General features: G+C 38.4%; 1 protein-coding gene across 4 annotated transcripts in view; it reads left to right on the top strand.

Moving 5' to 3' along the window:
- The window catches only part of NOL4 (nucleolar protein 4), a 177,897-nt gene that overhangs the window by 127,212 nt on the left and 31,301 nt on the right, over nucleotides 1-19,384 (top strand). For 2 of the 4 annotated variants that reach the window (XM_086472521.1, XM_086472520.1), the window contains exons 7-8: nucleotides 7,118-7,297; nucleotides 8,045-8,236. In XM_086472521.1, coding sequence (XP_086328647.1) covers nucleotides 7,118-7,297; nucleotides 8,045-8,236 — 372 coding nt within the window. The remainder of the gene's footprint in view (nucleotides 1-7,117; nucleotides 7,298-8,044; nucleotides 8,237-19,384) is intronic. The other 2 variants (XM_086472523.1, XM_086472522.1) reach the window with 1 other exon arrangement.

Below are 19,384 nucleotides of genomic sequence, written 5' to 3'. Positions count from 1 at the left end.
CTTCCTACATCAGTGACAGGACGTGTAGAAGTCATTAATAGAACAGCTTTGTAAAATAAAAGCTGTGAGAAGCAGGCAAGTCTCCTGCTCCGTTAAATCTGCTCTGTCCTGGTGGAGGTATCTCGACACTGCTGGGCTGGGGAGGTTTAGACACAGTTATTCTGATCCTCCAAGAATCCTTCCCCTCCAGAATGGCTGGGAAAGGAGCAGGAGCCTTCATGAAGGTGCTGAATGAGGTAATAGGAGATTGGTTGTGGACTAATTAGAAAGAAGTTCATTAAACTATCGCCTCTAAATATACTTTCTGCTCCTACTTGACAGAATTCTCAGTTGCCTCTCTGGTTTTCCTCTCTACTCAATTTCTGAGGGTATTTCTATCAGGCAAAAGTGATGTATTTCAGTAATGTCAGTCAATACCAGTGGGGATAGACCTAACTATATTTTAGCTAAAAGGAGAAAATATACCGCAAGGAGATCTGTGTTTCAGGGGGTCTTTCAATTATTTCTTATCTTTCAATTATCCAAACTTCTCTCTATCCAGATAAATACTGCTGGAATGAAAGTGTCTGGGTAATTTACAGTTTACTTATTTTACTTATTGCTAATAAATGTGCCTCTGTTGAAAGGAATATTATAAGCAAACAGATAATATGATATAGACTGGCTAATTACAGCGAAAGAACAAGTAGTTATTTTTAGGAACAATCACTGTTCTCTCAGTGACTACTGTAAAAACAATGACTCTGGAGAAAAGACCATATCAAAGATAATCCAGGAGAAACATATTTTTATTTCTTAGTTCCTATTGCAAACAGTTGTCTTTGTGGAGCTCACATTGTTAACATCGAGTAAACAGAAAAGATCTTTTAATATTGCAGTGTAATACCAGTTTTGTGTAAAAATGTCTTATACAATCTACTGCACAACACTTTACATGTTAGATAACACTTTTATAGCACCAAACCTATGAAACCCTAGATTTCAGCTCTTCATTCTTCCAGTAAAAATGCTGTTAGCCTCATGCTCCAAATAGCAGAGTTATACACAATGACGCCTTCCCATTATCAAGGGTGAAATCTTCTGAAGGAACTGGAGAGGCCAAAACCAAGGGGAGCAAACTGGTCATAGTCAGATGTAAAGATACGGGTAAGATGAGCGGATGTGTGACAAGTTTATAAAAATGAGGTTGATTGGATCTTGAAATAAATGGTGAGGTGCTGGGATTGTATTTGAGACTTCACAGTCTTTTCTGTAATGAGAAAAAAATGATGGGCAGTAAAGTTCCAGACACATGACAGTATGAAGGTTTAAAGGGGCTGTAAAATGGATAGTAAAGTCTGGAAGAGAGAATGGCAGAGGATTTAAGGATTGTGGAAAAAATGCCTTATTAATGAAAAATAATAGAGAGCTGGACTTCTATCTATAAAAACTGGAAGAGGATTGCTTAGGATAATAGCTGAACCTCAGTTTTCCAGTTGTGCCTCCTGCTTTACTATTTGAATCAAGGAGAAAAAGATAGGAACGTTTGTATTCATAGTTTCATCTGTTTTAATACCAAAAGGGCACATATGTGCCAAATGTATTTTTTGTATTCTAATGTGTTGTTTATATTACATATGTTATAGATTTAATGTAAAAAACCCTCCACTACCTCCTGTAGGCAAGTTCCACGCAACATGGAAAACTCACAGTTTGCACAGGAAAGAAAACAGAACTCTAAGAACCCAATATTCACTTCAAATATAATTTTAAGAGGAAGATATAGCACATAGATTTTCCCCTAACCTTACAGGATCAACCTTTTAATTTTGTTTATATGTCAAATAAAATCCATAGTTCTTACTGAAGAGTCAGTTCACTGAAAACCAGTGTGTTACACTTTTTTTTTTTTTTTTTAAATCTTGTCATATGTAGAATCAGTTAAAAATGTAAATGTGAAACAAAAAATTAAAATAAAATTCTAATTTAATTGACAATTCTGGGAAAAAAAGTCTTCAAAGCAATCAAACTTGGTATCATCAGAATATTCTAATCCCTTTATCATAGGAATGGTTTCTATAGAAATATATATACACAATAATAGCACATGGGAAATTATGCAGAAAAGCCCACCTAATTTGCAAGAGTAACTGCTGAAATTGTAGACTTGTGTATTCAGTGGTACAGGGAGAAAGACTTGAGATGTAGAAAGAGAAGGAAGAAAGAGTTGGAGGTACAACTGCGGGGACAAGCAGAACTCAGCTTCAGATAACGGTTTTATTCGCTCCTTAAAAAATTGTATTTAGAAACTCTTATAGATGTGGAGGCAGATTTCTAGAAGAGAATCATGTATAACCAGTAGAGCGTTTTCCTCTCTGCCTACCTCACAACTCCTTTCCTTTCCATGCAGTATGGAAACCTGTGCTACTGTCTTGCTGACTCTTAAATCTCCGAATCTCTTCAGCTCACAGGGGTGCTGCAGTTTGTGAGTGCCTAATGTAACAACTGAAAGAATTACACGCTATTCAACTAAATGTAAAACTGTCCAACTACGTGTAAATATAAAATGTAAGGTAAATGTGAAAAATGAAGCTTTGTTTAAAAAAAAAACCCACAAACAACAAACCCCCCCAAAATCTACATGTCCTTCAGAGGCTTTTTCCCTGAAAAGGTGGGTTTTTTTCCCCTTTTGGCATTTTTAAAAAATCACAAAGCCATGATTTTTACAGTTTTTGCTCATTACAGTTGACCAGCCTCAGTAATAAACTTTCTGTTGCTGAATAACTTTTGGTCCAGTAAACAACAGCCTTTAACTCACCAAGATAGCCAAGAGTCTCTTGCTGTCAGTTGCTGGGAGACGCCTCCTGGAATGAGTTCACGTGGCATCGTCCTCCAAACCATGCCTGATGGCCATACCCCAGTGTCTGAGCCTACCAGGCATTGGGGCACTATGGTAGACTCTATATTTATTAATGTTCTGGATTACTTCTGCTTTAGTGCTCACAAAATATCAGCATGACTTCTGTTGGCAACTGTGGGGTTTCTGCGTTATTATCTTTTGCGTGTATGGGGTATTCTTTTATCTTGCAAATAAAGTGTTAACCTTTTTCTGCTGTAAGCATATTAGAAATCACTCAAGCAATAAATTAATATATTTTCCATAGAAAGGCCTCAAATGGAATACACTTTGGAGTTTCGGGAGCTGCCCTTTGAGAAAGTTTCAGACCGAATAAAGAACATCCAGAGCAGACCAGTAAGAATGATTACGAATCTGGAAAACATGAGGTTTTCATAGTGTGAATGAATTTACAGGGAAGAGAAGATGGAGGGGAGGGACCAGAATGACTTTCTGACCTCATTCTGTGGCAGCGAGATGAACTAGATGACGTGTGATGTCCTCCCAGGTCTTTACTGTACGATTTGACACTTACCTTACTTCAGGTGACTTTTATTGCTGACTTGTAATGTATTGGAAAGATGTTGATATTTGATGTCAGAAGCTCCTGAAAGCAGGTTATTGGACAAGAACCTTTACTTTCATTTTTATAAAGCAGAAGTGCAAGGAAGAGATTGAAATAATGAACTCGAAACCTTCAGAATAGGGCAAGGACAAAGTGCCCAGAATGTGTCTATCAACATCTCAGTATTTTTAAGACAACTTTATAATCATCTAAAGGTTTGTGTGAGGCAATACTGTTGGCCTTAGCCTTGGCCTCATTTGTTCTTCTTGAGTAATTTCTCATTTTACATCGCTGTCGCTTTCTTTTCCAACCCACGTTTGTTAAGCACCAAGGTTTCACCTGTGAAACATCTTGTGTCTACTAATGCTTCCACTCCATGGTTGCTTTAATCTTGCTTTGCTGTCAACAGAGACGTGTGTGCTCCCTCTATCCTTCTGTGCTCACGCTCTCCTGTCAGCACAAAGGTTTGTGCTTTCAGGTGGTGAGCTGGAGCCAAGAACTGATCTTAGTTTTAAACAGACTGGCAAAAGGAAAAAAAAAAAACAAAAAACCACAAACCCCAAACATTTTAACCAGAATCACTTCTTCAGTCTGGTTCACTGCAGGACCATAAAAATGTATGTGTCAAGGGGTGTCTGAATGAGCAGGTTCCTGTCTGGCAAGGGTGGGAGCAGTGTTTTGAAAGGACAGTGAAAGATCTAAAATTGGAGAACGTGTACTAAGGAAAAGTTGTCCCCTGCTGTCCTGCTCTGTGTTTCTTTAGCACTGCAGTCGCTTAATAGAGTACCAAAAGAAAATGCTTATCAGCTTTTGCACAACTGCAGAGTCAACCCAAGTGAGAGAAGCAGTCTGTTCCTTCTCTGACTCAATATTCATCTGTAGAAATATAAGAAAGTAAAAAATTTATTCTTAACTGAGCCTTTGTAACCTCTTCCCTCAGTTTGCCAATACAACAGCTAGGAAAAAACCCACCTTTTTTTCTTGGTACTGTGTACAGTCTTCAAATCCATGACAAATAAATATAGATTCCTGTCATGCAACTTTCTCAGAGTATGTTATTCTCCATGGTTCATTTAAGATGCTAAAGTTGTTCCTGAAATAAATATTTTGGAGAAGGCATTGGACAAGGCTCTCTACTCACTGTTTTCTTTAAAAAACATTTACTGTTGCATTTTTGAGAGACATAGCTAATTCATTTTGGCCTGAATTTCTTTCCTTCACGAAAGCGAATCTCAATCCTGGTGCATAATTTATGATCTTGGCACCCAGCCCAAACATATGTACATACTGAAATCAGTTTTGCATCTGTTTAACTTTATGCACATGAGTAGTCTAATTGGATTTAGTCTGATGAAATGACTCATGGAAAATCAAGTGTTTGCAGAACCAGGTTTCAGACTGTAGGGTTCTTCAGGGCAGTAGCTTCTACAGCTTTATGTGGTAGCCTAGCACATGAAATGGCTTTTTGATTACCTAGAAGCCCTCTGCATGCTCTATAGCTGTGGTACAAGGCAGAATGAAGAAGTACAAAAGAACAAGTCTTGCAGTCCAGGTCAGATCTTCTGCTGCATAGCACTTGGACACAATTAACAATAATTGTAACAATTAATTAATTGTAACTTTTTTTTTTTTTTTTTTTTCTACTGGGAATCTCTTCAGGATCAAGGAAAATCACTCTTCTTATTCCTTCGTAACAGGTTACCAGGCTGCAGCTGTTGGCCTTCTGGTAGCCATTGGCCAGGTTAAATACTGTTGCTTAGATATACTAGACACTCTGATAAATTACAGCCATCGTCTCCTATCAGGATGGAACCATGTTCTTCTGGAGCCTGATGATTCAATGGGTTCAACACCTCCTGTAAGGATTATCTGAATGGGCAGCGGTGTAGGTATTCCTCATCTTCCCAGAACAAAATATCAATGTGTCAAGAAAAGGAACAGGTTTCTTGCTGCTCTCCAGAGTCTTACCTTCCCATCTCACATCTGCCATCCTGAACTCTGGCTGATTTCTTGCCTCGTAACTGTCCAGTCATAGGCTATAGGCAGAAAAGAGGTGATGGCCGAGCTTGAAGGTGTTTGTATCCAGAGGCTGGCCCTTCCGTTTTCTTTTGATGTTTTCTCATTCTCCCTAAATCTGCTGTAAGGGTCTAGGGAATGGGATGAGAGAGGCTGCAAGATCTGGTGTTAGGAGCATTAGGGATTAGACAGTGGAACTCCAGGGGATTTTGTACTGTGATAATATAGTCTGGGGAGGATAGACAAAAGAGGAAGGCTTGGAGTATGAGTGCTGTTAAGGTAAGACAAAGAAATGTATGGGAGTGACTCCAAAACTGATGGTGTACAGAGGACCAACATAAGATGGAACTGAAAATAAGAAAAGAAAAAAAGAAGTTGGAGTAAGAATATAAAGCAAGAAGTATGCCTCAAAGATGAATGGTTTTGTTGGCCTTTCCCTCCTACCTCACTGCGCAGCTACGTTCTGTGATTGGTGAAAACACCCTCAAATAAAGACAATTTTAGGAAGCTCAGAATCTAGATCAAGGGATCTGATTTTAAGTATTTGAACTGTATTTTTGATTGAGACCTCATGCTCCTGACTTTTGGTGGCATTTAGGCAGGAGGCACCCAAAAGGAGTGTGTATGTGGAGTTCATTGTGTAGCATCTGATTCAGGACTCTGAAGTTGATAGACTACAGTATGCTTTGAAGCAAGAGTGGAAAATATTGAAATATTACAGGATTAAAATATTATAGAAGTAAAATTGTGCTCTGAATTACCTAAGTGTGTGGCTCTCCTGAAGATGCTCTCTGATGCCTTTGTGTGACTGGGGGAAAGCTTTGATCGTAAAGTGTCAAGTTGTAGAAGGCTTTTTATTGCTGATGTCTTTTTGTGGTCTGCAGTTTGAAGTGTATGCAGAGGAATCAGGTAACTGGAGTCTGGATATTGCAAGGAAAAATGCACAATATTGACTTTTGGTAACTGAAAACCTTTTGGTCCTATAAGTGGATACAATTTAATGAGATGGTCATCTGTTTTATCTAGCAAGCTGAATTTCTGCTCAGGGGATAGTTCTGAATGCTGATACACAAAGATAAAATGGTTTTACTGTGTGATTCTCAGAAGAGCATTCAAAATGTTAACAAAACCACACATCTGTAATTCATTCTGGGGTTTTGCAAGTGAAACGAGGACATAATCATCTCTGTGTTTTGAATGACTTATTGCAGCTCTCGATAATATTTCTTATCGATTGGATGAATGTCAGTGTTTCCTACTTAAACCCTCTTTGCCTTAAAATGTGTAATTCTTAATCCTTTACAGTTCTGTGCAAATCAACTGCCCCTGATTAACATCTTGGCTAATACAAAAGTTGGTATTTGTCAGAAACTTCTGTATGTAGTACTATAACAAAGCTGAATGGCAAAGATCTCATGCTAACTGCAATTATCGTAGGTAATTAATTTGTTAATTGGTTTACTGAACTTGTCACATTTTTTTAAAGTACTGAAACGAATATTATTGTGAATTGTTTGCTCTTACAAGGATTACGAGCACTTTTATGATGAACAAAGAATAAAAAAAATCATGGACTTCTTTAAATATTTATAAAGCATTTTTGATAAGTAGGCATTTCCATGGTGAATTTTTACAAACATATTCTTTTTGTCTATTTTCAGTCCCCTGCACATAGCTATTCAAGCTATGACTCTGGCAAAAATGAGAGTGTAGGCAGAGGTGCTGAAGATCTGTCTCTGAATAGAGGAGATGAGGATGAGGATGACCATGATGAGCAGGAAGATCCTGAGAAGGTTAATGAATCGGATGGGGTAGAAGCTGAGCGACTGAAAGCTTTTAACGTAAGTCCTCTTGCACTTCTGGTCTTGTTTGCTTCTACTACTCCTTTTACGTTGTTATTTATAGGTAAGTTTGACAATATTAAAGGCACGTTAATTTAATTTGCAGGATTTATTTCAATTGTTATTTTAATGCACATTAAACTCTTGCCAACAGACAACAGATTTATGGTGTTTTATTTAGAATTTTAAGGCATTTACCAGTGAGGAAAACAAAGCTTTGTTCTGTATGTGTGTGTGTGTGCCCGTGTGTGTGGACGTGGATGTGTGTCTGTGCATGTTCACCCACTGAATGGAAAGGGGCTGTAGCTAGTTTGTCAGAAGACCATTCTGGTGGTCAGCTGTTCTCTATTGCTTTCCCAATGTATGTAATTATGCATGAAAACACAAGCAATTGTTCAAAGAAAGAAAAAGTGAGAGTCCATTCAATAAAATGATTAGCAATCACAGCTTATTGTTAATAATGAGACTTAAGTAGTGCCTATTTTCACAATCTGTTCTGGTTTATCTCACAAGTTCTGTATCCTGTAGACTATTCTTTTCTTGTCTTTTTTTTTTAATCAGCCCCCTCCCCCCCCCCCCCCCCAATAACCCTTTAAAGAACTGTTTGCTTAATATTTCTGGCTTCCCATTACAAAGCTCTTCAGTGGATAGAAAAAATGTCTTCCTATCAGTAATCAAGACAGGAAGCTAGGAAGAGAAGAGAGCTGCCCTCCAAACCCATCTCCTCTGTCTCCCTCTTGCCAACAGATGTTTGTCAGGCTGTTTGTAGATGAAAACTTGGACCGAATGGTCCCAATCTCTAAGCAGCCCAAAGAAAAGATCCAGGCTATCATTGACTCATGCAGGCGACAATTCCCTGAGTATCAAGAGCGTGCCAGAAAACGCATACGTACTTACCTCAAGTCCTGCAGGCGGATGAAAAGAAGTGGTTTTGAGATGGTGAGTTTTGATTTAAAACCCAGCCCTAGTTTCCATCAAAACCCCATATGTAAATCCATGGCACTATTTTGTTTTCATCTTAGTGTCTTTTTTTGTTTGTTTATTTTTTTTTTGGTAATACCAGGTCAGAGGTTTCTTTTTCCCTCCTTCATTCTTCCTGAATTTATTCCCTTTGTTCAGTGGTTTAAAAACGCTTTGAGACACTGAAGTTCACAAGATGAACTAGTATGGATGTATAGGAAAACAAGAATAAAGCAAGGCATAAGGAGTGAAACCGAATGATGGCATATATAGTGACTTACCTCCTACTTCAGGTTACAGTTAGAGGGTTTTGCCTGGAAAAGTCTTGCAGTAAGAGGGATTTTTCTTTAAAATGCCTCTGCTAAGTGGATGTCTGTGAGCTCTGTAAAAATTAGATCCTGCTAGAGAAATGCTATGCCCAAGAAAATGCCCAGTGTAGTAACATCACACTGGCAATGGTTTTGGCTTTGGGTTTTTCTTCTTGTACATTTTAGCCTATTATTTATCAGTAAAAGTTGCTCTTTTGAATCTTTCAGTTGATATATAGGTGTGCAAAAAACATTCAATGGTTTTGAAACATAGGCATCAAGGTACAGTTTGAGCATCCCAATGGTTTAGTATTGATAGTTGAACCAAAAGCCATGAAAATTATGATGGTGTACAACTGTCAGTGTTTTCAGACATTAATCTTTTAATATTACTCAGTAGCACAAGACTGGGTAGACAGTAAATCTTCTCATGAATTGGCAGCTTCCTTATCTCTAAAAAACTTTTCTATTTCCAAAACCCGGGAAAGTCAGAAGACACTAGATAGCTACATACCTTATGTTTGATGTGTCTTAGCTATCTCTCTGGCCTTTAAATGACAATAAAATCACCTCATCATTACAAATAGATACCATGTAGTGATTAAACATATCATTTTTTTTTAATGAATCATCTGCAAACCCATTGATTACATTAAAAAATTACTGGAGATGATTGAATTTTACTGTTTCTCTCTTTCTCTCTGTCTTTCTCTACCCTGCAGTCTTTGCAGAATATGATTTCCGTATGTTGTTTAAGATGCTAGCTGACAGTTTTAAGAACAAAATACCAGGTTTATTTGTAGGGTAAGACCACTATTGGATAACACAAAAAGCAAAGACAGAAACTAAATTTTTATGTGTGTTTGTGATTCTAATCGACTGCATGGTTTTATTCTTTGAAACCTTGGGATAACACTGTTTCTGAACAATGGAAGCACAGATGAAGAGAGACAGGTAGAATAAAGGACATCTGTACAGATGAAAGCGCCAAAGATTGACTGGTGGTATACATGTCAGATTGTATAGCCTTCCAAAATAAAAGAAGGAGAAGCAGAAAATAAATATTTTCTACGATACACTAAGTAGCATCAAATTGCATCTACTCACTCTGGCTGAAAATAAATTGGCAACCTCAAGTTCAGCTTTCGTGATGCCAAATATTTTTATTTTGCTGTGCTTTCAATTGAAAATACTTACAAAATCGGCCGATGCTAGCAAGTCTCCTCACTGTTCCAATTTATGGCCTCATTACTGTCATTATTCACACTGATGAGCAGTTATGTAAACTGGCTCATTTTTTGTCCTCTGAAAAGACTTGTGCAACTGTTTTGCAATATGAATAAGGGCCTTACAGTCTGACCCATAAGAGCTAGATTAGCTTGACTTCAGCGCACATTTGCAAATGTTACTTTCACATGAATAAGGTTACAGGATCAAATTTATTCCTGGGAGGGGAAAAGGACCAGAGAACCAGGAACACGATCCAAAATTGGCAGTCTTTGTAGTTCAGAAATAGTCCCTATTTTTATAAAATTTCCATGAGAGTTTATGATGGGCTTTATTTCTTTTTAAACAAACAAATTACCTTCTAAAATACTGACTTTGCTGCCCATGAATGGAAGTGACAAGGCACTCGAGCTCATGCCAAAGATTTCAGCCCTCCTGGGCCTGGAGGGAAGTCTGTCCTGCTTCCCTGTTCGCAGGTAGGAACACGAGCCAAAGACTATCCAAAGTCTTTGGAGGAGCTCCCGTTAACTTCCCAAGAGAATAAGTGGTGGTTTATGTTTATGTCTTGAACAATTCTGAAACGTAACACGTATCCATTTCTTGTTTTTAATTATTTTCTGATTTCTAAATTACTGTATCAGCATCTCCTGATTATAAGCAGTTTTAAGACGTGCTACCACGGACAGGGGCACTTGACTCTAGGATTATTTTAAATCCTCGATGTACTTCCCATTTTGACAGTGGAAAAGGATCACTTTGTCTGGATAACATTTGTTCAAAACAATCATGATGGGACACGTTGATGTTGATTTGAATAAGATGCTACCCTCAAATATAGCAAAACAGGGTAATGATCTCGGGAGCAATAGTGCTACCATTGTTATATTAAATAGGATGTCAGGTGGTAAACTCAACAGGAGATGTCTTTTGCTATAGACGTATTAACCACAAGATTTTAATTTTGTTCAGGCTCAGAATGCTACATTTTGAGCATCTAGTTGCAAGAGAAAAAGAGAATAATCTCATGTATGGCATATGACAGCTCAGTCTGTGTGTAACAGCACAGCTATCTACAGTGTCGTATTGTAAAGTGAAGAGAAAATGTACACAGTAAGTTAAATTAGCGTAAGACTGCATGGTAAAGATGAAAAAGCATGCCTGAAGCCTGCTCCTGTCAGTTATTTGCCAGCTGTAATCCAAACGACAGTTTTTGCTGCATAACAGGGCAGTTCTAGCTCTAAGGCAAAGGGAAAGTCTCAGTCTCATGTGTGTTCATATTGTTAATTAACGTGTTTCTTAGTATTAATATTATTAAGAGATTGCTTATAGTTATTCTGCTTCTACTTACGACAGATAGTTTTCCGTGGACTCCAAGGCAGCTTGCATAGCTTCTTGTTACAAACATTCCTTTGAGGAGTTCCCTCTCTAAATTGGAAATGCTTTCCCCGTTTGACTGTTCAGCCTGTAATGGTGCCACTTTCATTCTGACACAAGCATATCCCTCAAGAAGGCACTGTCAAAGTTTTTCTCATGAATTGTAAGGCTGTTTTTCTGCTCCCATTGTCTCTCGCTTATGGACTGTTGAAAATGTTCTCTTATTAAATTCTATGATCTTGCTCAGAATCTTTCACTGAGGGGGAAGCTTGTCAACTCCCGAAATCACCGGCTTTTGGATGGGACTCCTAGGCTGTGCTTCCACTTGCGCTATATTTCTGACTCTTTATCAAGGACTGATATTAATGAGAATTCCTTTATATCATTAAGTGTTTTGTGACCTATATATGCTATACAAGAGGAATTTTATCCCGAAAATGGTGAAATGACCTGTTTCACTCATGTTTTTAAAAGCCATCGTTTAGACTTGTCCCAGCCTCTGTATCTATAGAAAACTGCCAATTAAAAAAAGATAGTAGACAGCTGCTGAGGAGATGTGGTATGTATTTGTTTAGTTAGAGTCCAGAAAAATTTACATGCTAGAAATAATCAAATGAGGTCAAATTGACTTAAGAATTACATTTTCTTACCGCTACTTCCTCCCGTCTTCCTGATCTCCTATCAGTCTCACTGCATTCAGTTTGAAACTGCATCTTGCAACATCTTGTTCATAGTTATGCCATTTTTTCTATGTGCATCCCAATGCAAGAGCAAAGTCTTAAACTCTCATCCACAAAGCGATTCTTCCTTTTGTTGAAGCAAAAGAAAACCCTGCATCCTAGGCACTACTGTAATACGATGCAGTAGTATCAAAGAGCAAAGTGTTCTTATGTATTGGAGAGAAAAGGATGGTCATAAACGCTTTTCGTTGTCCAAAGACAAGTTTGGATGTGTCGGCGAAGAAGAGTCACACTGTGCCTGAACACAGTTCCTCAGTTAGATCCCAGGGTTGTTCATCCCAGCTCCTTCTGTCCTATTGCCAGCCTCAGTAACAGATAACTAAGCTTTCTATCTTTCACTGCTTCTGGCATTTGGTTATGCCAGTTGGCTGTAAGAGGTGTTTTAACAATTTGCAACTGTGCCCATGTTGATGAAGGTGTTTTAAACGTGTCTAGTGGCAGGGAGTGCTTCTGTATTGTGATTAAGCAACTTCAGTGGGGACTGGTGTGCAGAAGGGCACACCAAATCTGCCGTGTTAAGATTTCTCAGGATAGATATCTAGCCTCTGGTTTTAGATTTTATGTTTAGAGAGAGGGAGCTTTCATTATTTACTGAATTTAGGGCTGAATAGTCCGGCTGTACTCACTGTCACATGGCTTTTCAGTCCTCCAGGCCTTTTGTGGCTGGAAAGGTCATAAGCATTTTCAGGAAGATGAGGGTCTGTGGATCCAGGGCTGTGTACCTAATCTTGGTTAATAAGCTGGGAAGCGTTAAGAAAATCATCACAAGAACAGTTACAGGAAGATCTACAAATAATCATAGAGTTGTTGCTCTGTGCTGTCCCCCAAATTCTGTTGACTGACCACTTTCCTTTCTAAGCATCTCACCCTTGTTTGACGGTGGTTAGCTTACGCAAGTCTGATGGGCAACCTGGTTGAAAAGGGCAAAGCTGCTCTCTGACAAACTTTGACTTTTTCCATTAGGTCTCACATATCCGTAAATAAATATTTCTAGAAACAGTTTCCCTAAGGCTCTTAAATATCCCCGCCCCCCCCCCCCCCCAACAGTTAAGTGAATATGATGTGATTTTTAAGAATTGCCTTTTCAATCTGTCTCAGATACCTTTTGCTTTTCAATATCTTTCACAAGTGTAGGCAATTTTTGAAAAGTGAGTGGTGGAAGAAGTTACTTTTTTTCCAGTAATCTTGGAGAAATGTGAAGAAGTTAGCTTTGAAAAAGGCATGATATTTGGAAAAAGAATCAAAACTGAAAATTAAAAATACCTAGCAACTGATAGTAATTAGTCTTCCACATTCTGAGAGCAAGGAAATTATAGGAATGCAATTTTGGTGTTTGTTTTACTTTTTTATTGAATTTAGTAGAAAAACAGTCCCCTCCAAAATGGCAATAAGTTCTGATACAGGAAAAAAACCCCACCTTTTTAATGTTAAAAAAAAAAAAAAATCTGGAGTAGAAGATTGTTGACCCTCATTACTTGTAAGCTTGAAATTAGAAAAAAGATAGTAAATATGTCAGTTTTTCTTATGCTGTGATTCTGACTTAGATTGAGACCTCTGCTGTAGTGTTACTCGATTAGCTGGTTTGTGTCAGTAGCTTAAGGATAGGGAGCCAGTTCAGTGTATTTGTTTAAGGGAAACAAGAAAGAACGTTAAATCAGGCTCAGTTTTTCCTACTCCTCTGGAGTTTTGCTAGTAAACCGTTTGCTGTTGGAGTGTCCAGTCCAATCCCCACCTAACTCAGGAGGAGTTAGTTCGGCATAACAGTTCCTGGGGTTCTCTGTCACTCTGAAATACCAGATAAATTTGGGATAGAGGTAATCTTACCCAAGTTTGATAGAGAAATTAGGTGACTTGGGCTCCCTCAGCAACCAGTGAAGTGCTTAGATGAATGAATCCAGAGATATTCATCCTCAGGAGTCTCATAACTTCTGGAGATATTTGTCTTTTCAATGGAACAAAAAAGAAGCCTAGATGAATAGTTTGGACAAAATACTTGAGTTTTAGGTGAATAAAGTCAGATCAGTATTCTCTCTGTTATTTGCATAAATCATTTAAAATTTCCACTAGCCCCACTGAAGCTGCTCTCTTAAAGAGATCAGGACTTGGCCCCACGTGTAGGCACAGCAGCAGCAGCAGAATGGTGATTGATTGGAGTGTGTCACTTGTTTAACATTTAGACAGGAATATGGATATGTAAGCTATGTATGGATATAGTTAGGTGCTGTCATAATCAAGGTGCAACACAAGATGTTTCCATTAAATGTGCTTTAAAGCTGAAAACTTAAAAGGGATGTGAATATCACTGAATGTTTTAAAAAGCCTCTCCTGCCACTTAAGAAAATATTTCTAGTTATTTCTTTGAATTCCTTAGTAGGTGCTGCAATTGAGTATTTATCACAAGACTGCAAGACTGACCAAAATATATCAAAACCCAGACCGAAACGCAGTGCTACAAGCATTAAGATGCCAGTCTGGTTGCTCGTATTTCATTGTTCTGTACTAACAATTATGAAAGTACATCCAATAGAGTGCAGTACTGTACTTCAGTCTGTAAATTTAAAAATACTCAGTGGAAAGGTTTCTGAATCCTTTGTAACTGTTCAGTGTAGGACAGTTCTGTGGAAAAATCTTGTTGGTAGATAATGCCTACCCTGTCTTGTAAAGTATTTTGGATGCTTTCTATGAAAAAATGCTATTTAGGTATTGCATACTGTTATAAATATGTTGAGTATTTTAACAGATTTTGTTAGATCTTAATAAGCTGTTGTGAAAGGGTTGTGGCATATTTGCAGTATTTCGTTTTGGAAATGAACTGGTCCTACGATACCCGAGGAAAAAGCTGACATACAGGAGAGCACTAGGGAGGGTCACATTGGTGGGACCTCAGCAAGCAAAGAAGCACCTAGTGGTACCTCTGGAAAAGCCCAGTTACTGTCAGTGAGGCATCTTAGGCATTCATCTTCACCTTTGGATGCTCAATCACTTTGGAAAATTTGGAACTATTATTTTTTTAAGCTTTGAGTAATAGTTAAAATATTTTCTCGTTCACACATTTATGTCGGAGCTCATACCTTTATATTAGGGTCTCTGTGAACACAATGAGGTAACTTTTATGTTTATGTGCTTGCAGCTGTCTTATACTGAAAGATCTCCTTTTTAGTGTCAACTGGCCTAAACTAGAAGGTAGTATTTATGCACAACTATCAGGTTGTATTTTAGCAGATGTGCGTGTGTGCCCTTTATCTGCCATAATAGAGAGCTGCATATTTTCAGAACTGAGTGAAACTGGTGCAACACGTGTAAGAGTATCTAGACCAAGCTTCTGTATGACAACTTTGGCTTTTATTGATAAGTAAATACTGGATCTCACAAAAAATGCCAAGGTAGTAACTTTAGACGCAACAGATCTGTAACCATAGGAGGACAGCACATACAGCAGATTGCAAACTTGGTTTTGGTGAATATATTGCTCGTAGTGGTTTAGACTTGAAATATAATCCATCTGTTATATCAATAATTGGTAGATTTACACGAAAAATATACATTTCAAATTAGAACAAGGCAGTTTTTTAGATTCCATGTAGAAATAGAGGAATTGTGTGAATATGCCAAAAAGGGTATTTTATGTTTCCCATGTACTGCAAAGACACCTCACTTTAAACTGAAGACCTCATGTTACAGTTGGCGTACTGCAAATGCGTATTGAAAGTGCTACTCTCTTTTGTGTTAAGGAATCAGAGATTATACTAATAGAGCTAATTTCTAGAGAATCTGGGCCAAGGATTTCTGATTTCAACTGCTAAAAAATTAGCAGCCTCGCAGGACCAGTCCATAACTCCAGAAAGGCTTGTGGTAAGATGCTTTGATAGTTGAGAGCCAGATCTAAAGACCACCAAATCCATGGAAGGGTCTTCATTAGCTTTAATGTTCTTTAAAGCGGACCAAAAGTTGTTTGACTACAAAGAAGTATCGGCTAATTTTATTTTTCAGTAAGAAACCTGCAAAAGTGTATCTGTCAATAATTTGTGCACTCTTCAGAAACAGATAAGGGGATGAGTGTATAAAGTCTTTGTATCAATTTACACAAAAGTGATTTCTCTCTAAACCGTGAAAAAGTTCCTGTCCAATATGGTGGTTAAGTGTGCTTGTTGCTTTGTCATCATCATCATCTACAAGCTCCGTGGTGGACTCAAGAATCAGGTTTAAATTACCTTGAAATGCAGTTTCAAATATGAGAGGACTGGGGGTGGTTGGTCATCTCCCTCGGGCTACTGAGGGAATTTCAACCCCTTCTTGAATGTCAGTCACTTCAAAAGATGTTAAAAACAGAGACGTACATGTGGACATGAAATCCAGCAGGTTTCCCTTGCATCTTTTGTCGAAATGTTCTTCGCCTACGTCGTATTAGAGGCTGAATATTAGTTGAGTGTCAGTTGAAGAGATGTGCAAAACCAAAACCCGATGTGGCTGCTGTTTTAGTGCAGCAGTATCGTGTTTCCAAGTAAATACGAACAAATTCTGTATCCTGCTGCTGTCTGGTGGACAGAGGCATATAGTATTCTCAGAAGGTCTGTATTAAGCTGTTTAAGTTTTATTCATCTCTTCACCTGAAAGTTACTATAAAATTTTCATATGCCTCTTTTCTGTCAGTGGTTCAAAATGCCAAAAATGTTATCCTGCCTTCTAATTTCGCCATGTGAATCGCTTGTTTTGGTAGGCTGAAGTTTAGGGGCTTGCCTCTATTCTGTTGTTTTACACATGGGTAGTTCCAGTATAATTATTTCCTGCTTTGCATCACTGTGAAGTGAAAGAAATACCAGACCGTGTCTGTGAATGTTATGTGTCAAACATCACCAGGTGCGTTCTGCCAGTTAAAGCTGGTCGGGGATTTTTTTGGTAATGCCTTTTAAATTTTTTTTTCCTTTAAGAAATACTAGTTTGTCACAGGTTATCTGTTTTGACATAGTCCAGTAAAATGAAACCTGACTTCCTACTAATCCAGTGGGCAAGTTATGGATCCAGGGATTGTGGGGGGGAGCCTAGGAGCCCTTGGAAATAAAGGCTTCTTGGTTCCCACATTTCCTGCTGTAGCCCCAAACATGCAGGAACCAGCACTCAGCTCTCAGCTCTGCAGAGGGGAGCCTGGATACCTGGAAAACACTGGTTTGGCTGAGATCTGCAGGCTCCCTTCTGCGGAATTTAATGATGTTGCTTTTGCTGTGTTTCCCAAGGCCTTTGTGTCTCACCCTGGAATAGGGAGTTGAGAAATATTCAGAACCCCACAAGGGCTGTGATGCTTGAGCTTCTTACAGAAGTGGTTTTATAGCTGGTAGTCATGACAGAGATCATGAATAATCAGAAGTACAGAAGATGAGGAAGTTAAGCTAAGCCAGGAGGGGCCTCTGAGCTTAGAAGATGGGGCTATTAATTCAGTCTATTTAAAAACATTTTTTAAAAAGTGGTTATTTCAAAGCAATTTTTCCCCTTAGGGGCCAGGCTTTTCAAAATTGATCTTTCTGACATTTCACAGATACAGCATTTCATGGTACAGAAAATCCTCTTTTTAACAGCTTTACTTTTAGTGACAGAGAACTGTGTTCATCTTCTCAGTCAATGCCAGACTAGTGCTCTGCCTGAGTTAAGTTGATGGAGCCCGAATCTTAATAAGATGATTTTTCTCCTGTGCTTTGTTATAGTGTTTTACTCCCCAGGTGACTCAACCATGTGTTCATTACATTCTCCCTAAGGTTCGCTCTAGATAGCTCTTGACAGGATACTCTAGATAGTTCTTGACAGGAACGTATCAACAGCCAGCTGCAGTGATGAGTGAGAGAAATTATGGGTTAACACGTACTTCAAGGGGAAGGTACTCCATTACCTGGAGATTTCCTCAGTTTTGCAGGTACTAACGTTGAGTTCAGTAATTCAACAGCGAACACATAACCACTGCACTCCTTTGCAGAGAAAAGCACGATTGCTTGATTTGTATGGTAACTCCTTACTTTTTATTTTTAAAACACTTCAATAAAGCTATTCTCTCCCACAAACAAACAAGCTGGGGGAACTTGGGTTCATTTTACTTCTTGGTCAGAATATTCATTTTTTTGGCTCATATGTCACCTTCTAAAAATCCATTGATGTATAGATATGGTTATAGTTCTAGTTAAAGACTTGAGCTGGAGGAATTAACCAAGTGTTTACTCACCATTTTTCAAGAACAACGTTGTGTGGCTACTGCTACAGGACCACGCTGAGACTTCGATGCAGCCAACATAGTGAATTATATATATAGAGAGATATATATCTCTCTCTATATATATACCTTGAATGTTCATAAAACAGCAGCACGTACAGTGATACTTGGGCGCCAAATACAGGGAGGGATCTAGTGTGGCTGAGTGATGCACTAAGGAATTCAGATTAGCATCAGCGTTCTAGGGAGGCAGAATAATTAAATATAACACTTTGTCAGTGAAAACCTTCCGCAAAGACTTACTCCCTCCTCTGGAGCTCTGAGGAAGGTGTCTGAGGAATGCTACCTTCTGTAATGACACCAGGGTTTAGCATCAGTGTCCATCATCTCTTAGACCGATTTATTTTCAAAACTGGAGACAAGTTCAACAGTTTGTTCTGTCGGATCAATCCAAGTATATTTTATTGTAGTATTGCAGCCTCTGATTGTCTTTCTTTCACAGCTGTTAGGCTGATGCCAGAGAGCTTGTTCTTGTGTGAGTGGGGAGAAATAACCCTGTTGCACTAGTGAGGGAGATCCATAAATCCCTGTCTACTTCTAAAAGCTATTTCAGCTTCTGGTCCCAGACAGACTGTGGTCACATGCATTAAAGAAAGTACAGTGTCAGATTAAAAATTGGCATTCTGCAGCCCACATCCGAAGTCAGTAAATGGACTTTAATTTTTAAAGGTAAAAATGTAATATTAGTAATGGTTGGCTCCTCAGTTTCTGGAATGTTATGAAAACTGTAAAATCAGTTGAGCCAATATAATGAATCTCTTCTAAGGTTGTCTGAGAACTGAATGGGAATACTTCAAACCTTGCTTCCAAAACTTAGTGACTTTTAATAGCAGGATCATGTTTATGCTCGTGTGAGAAAGAAGGTAAAACTTCAAAAAAAAACCAACAGCCCACCCGAAACCAAACAACACACGACCAAAAAAACAACAGCAAACAGAAAAACACCTCCAAAACCCCCCACACATGGCCAATTCCTCCATAGGTATAAATTTACACAGTACTTTTGAGTTCTGTGAAGCTTTGAAAATTGATGCAAGTTCAGAACCTGGTTCACTAAATTGCAGTATCTCTGGAATGGGCTTATACGTATGTCAGTATCTGTGTTATTATCCCCATTATCTTTATTTTCTTGGTAATTCAGATATACCTTTGCGTATTAATGAAGAAGATGAGTTTTGTTGTGAGCTTCATCTTTCAGAAAGATTTGTTTTGCATGTAATTAGGA

Source organism: Leptosomus discolor, chromosome 13, assembly GCF_034619465.1.
Source record: "Leptosomus discolor isolate bLepDis1 chromosome 13, bLepDis1.hap2, whole genome shotgun sequence".
In the NCBI taxonomy this organism is placed as follows: domain Eukaryota; kingdom Metazoa; phylum Chordata; class Aves; order Leptosomiformes; family Leptosomidae; genus Leptosomus; species Leptosomus discolor.
Note: the sequence above shows the minus strand (reverse complement) of the source record. Positions and strands in the feature narration are given on the sequence as shown.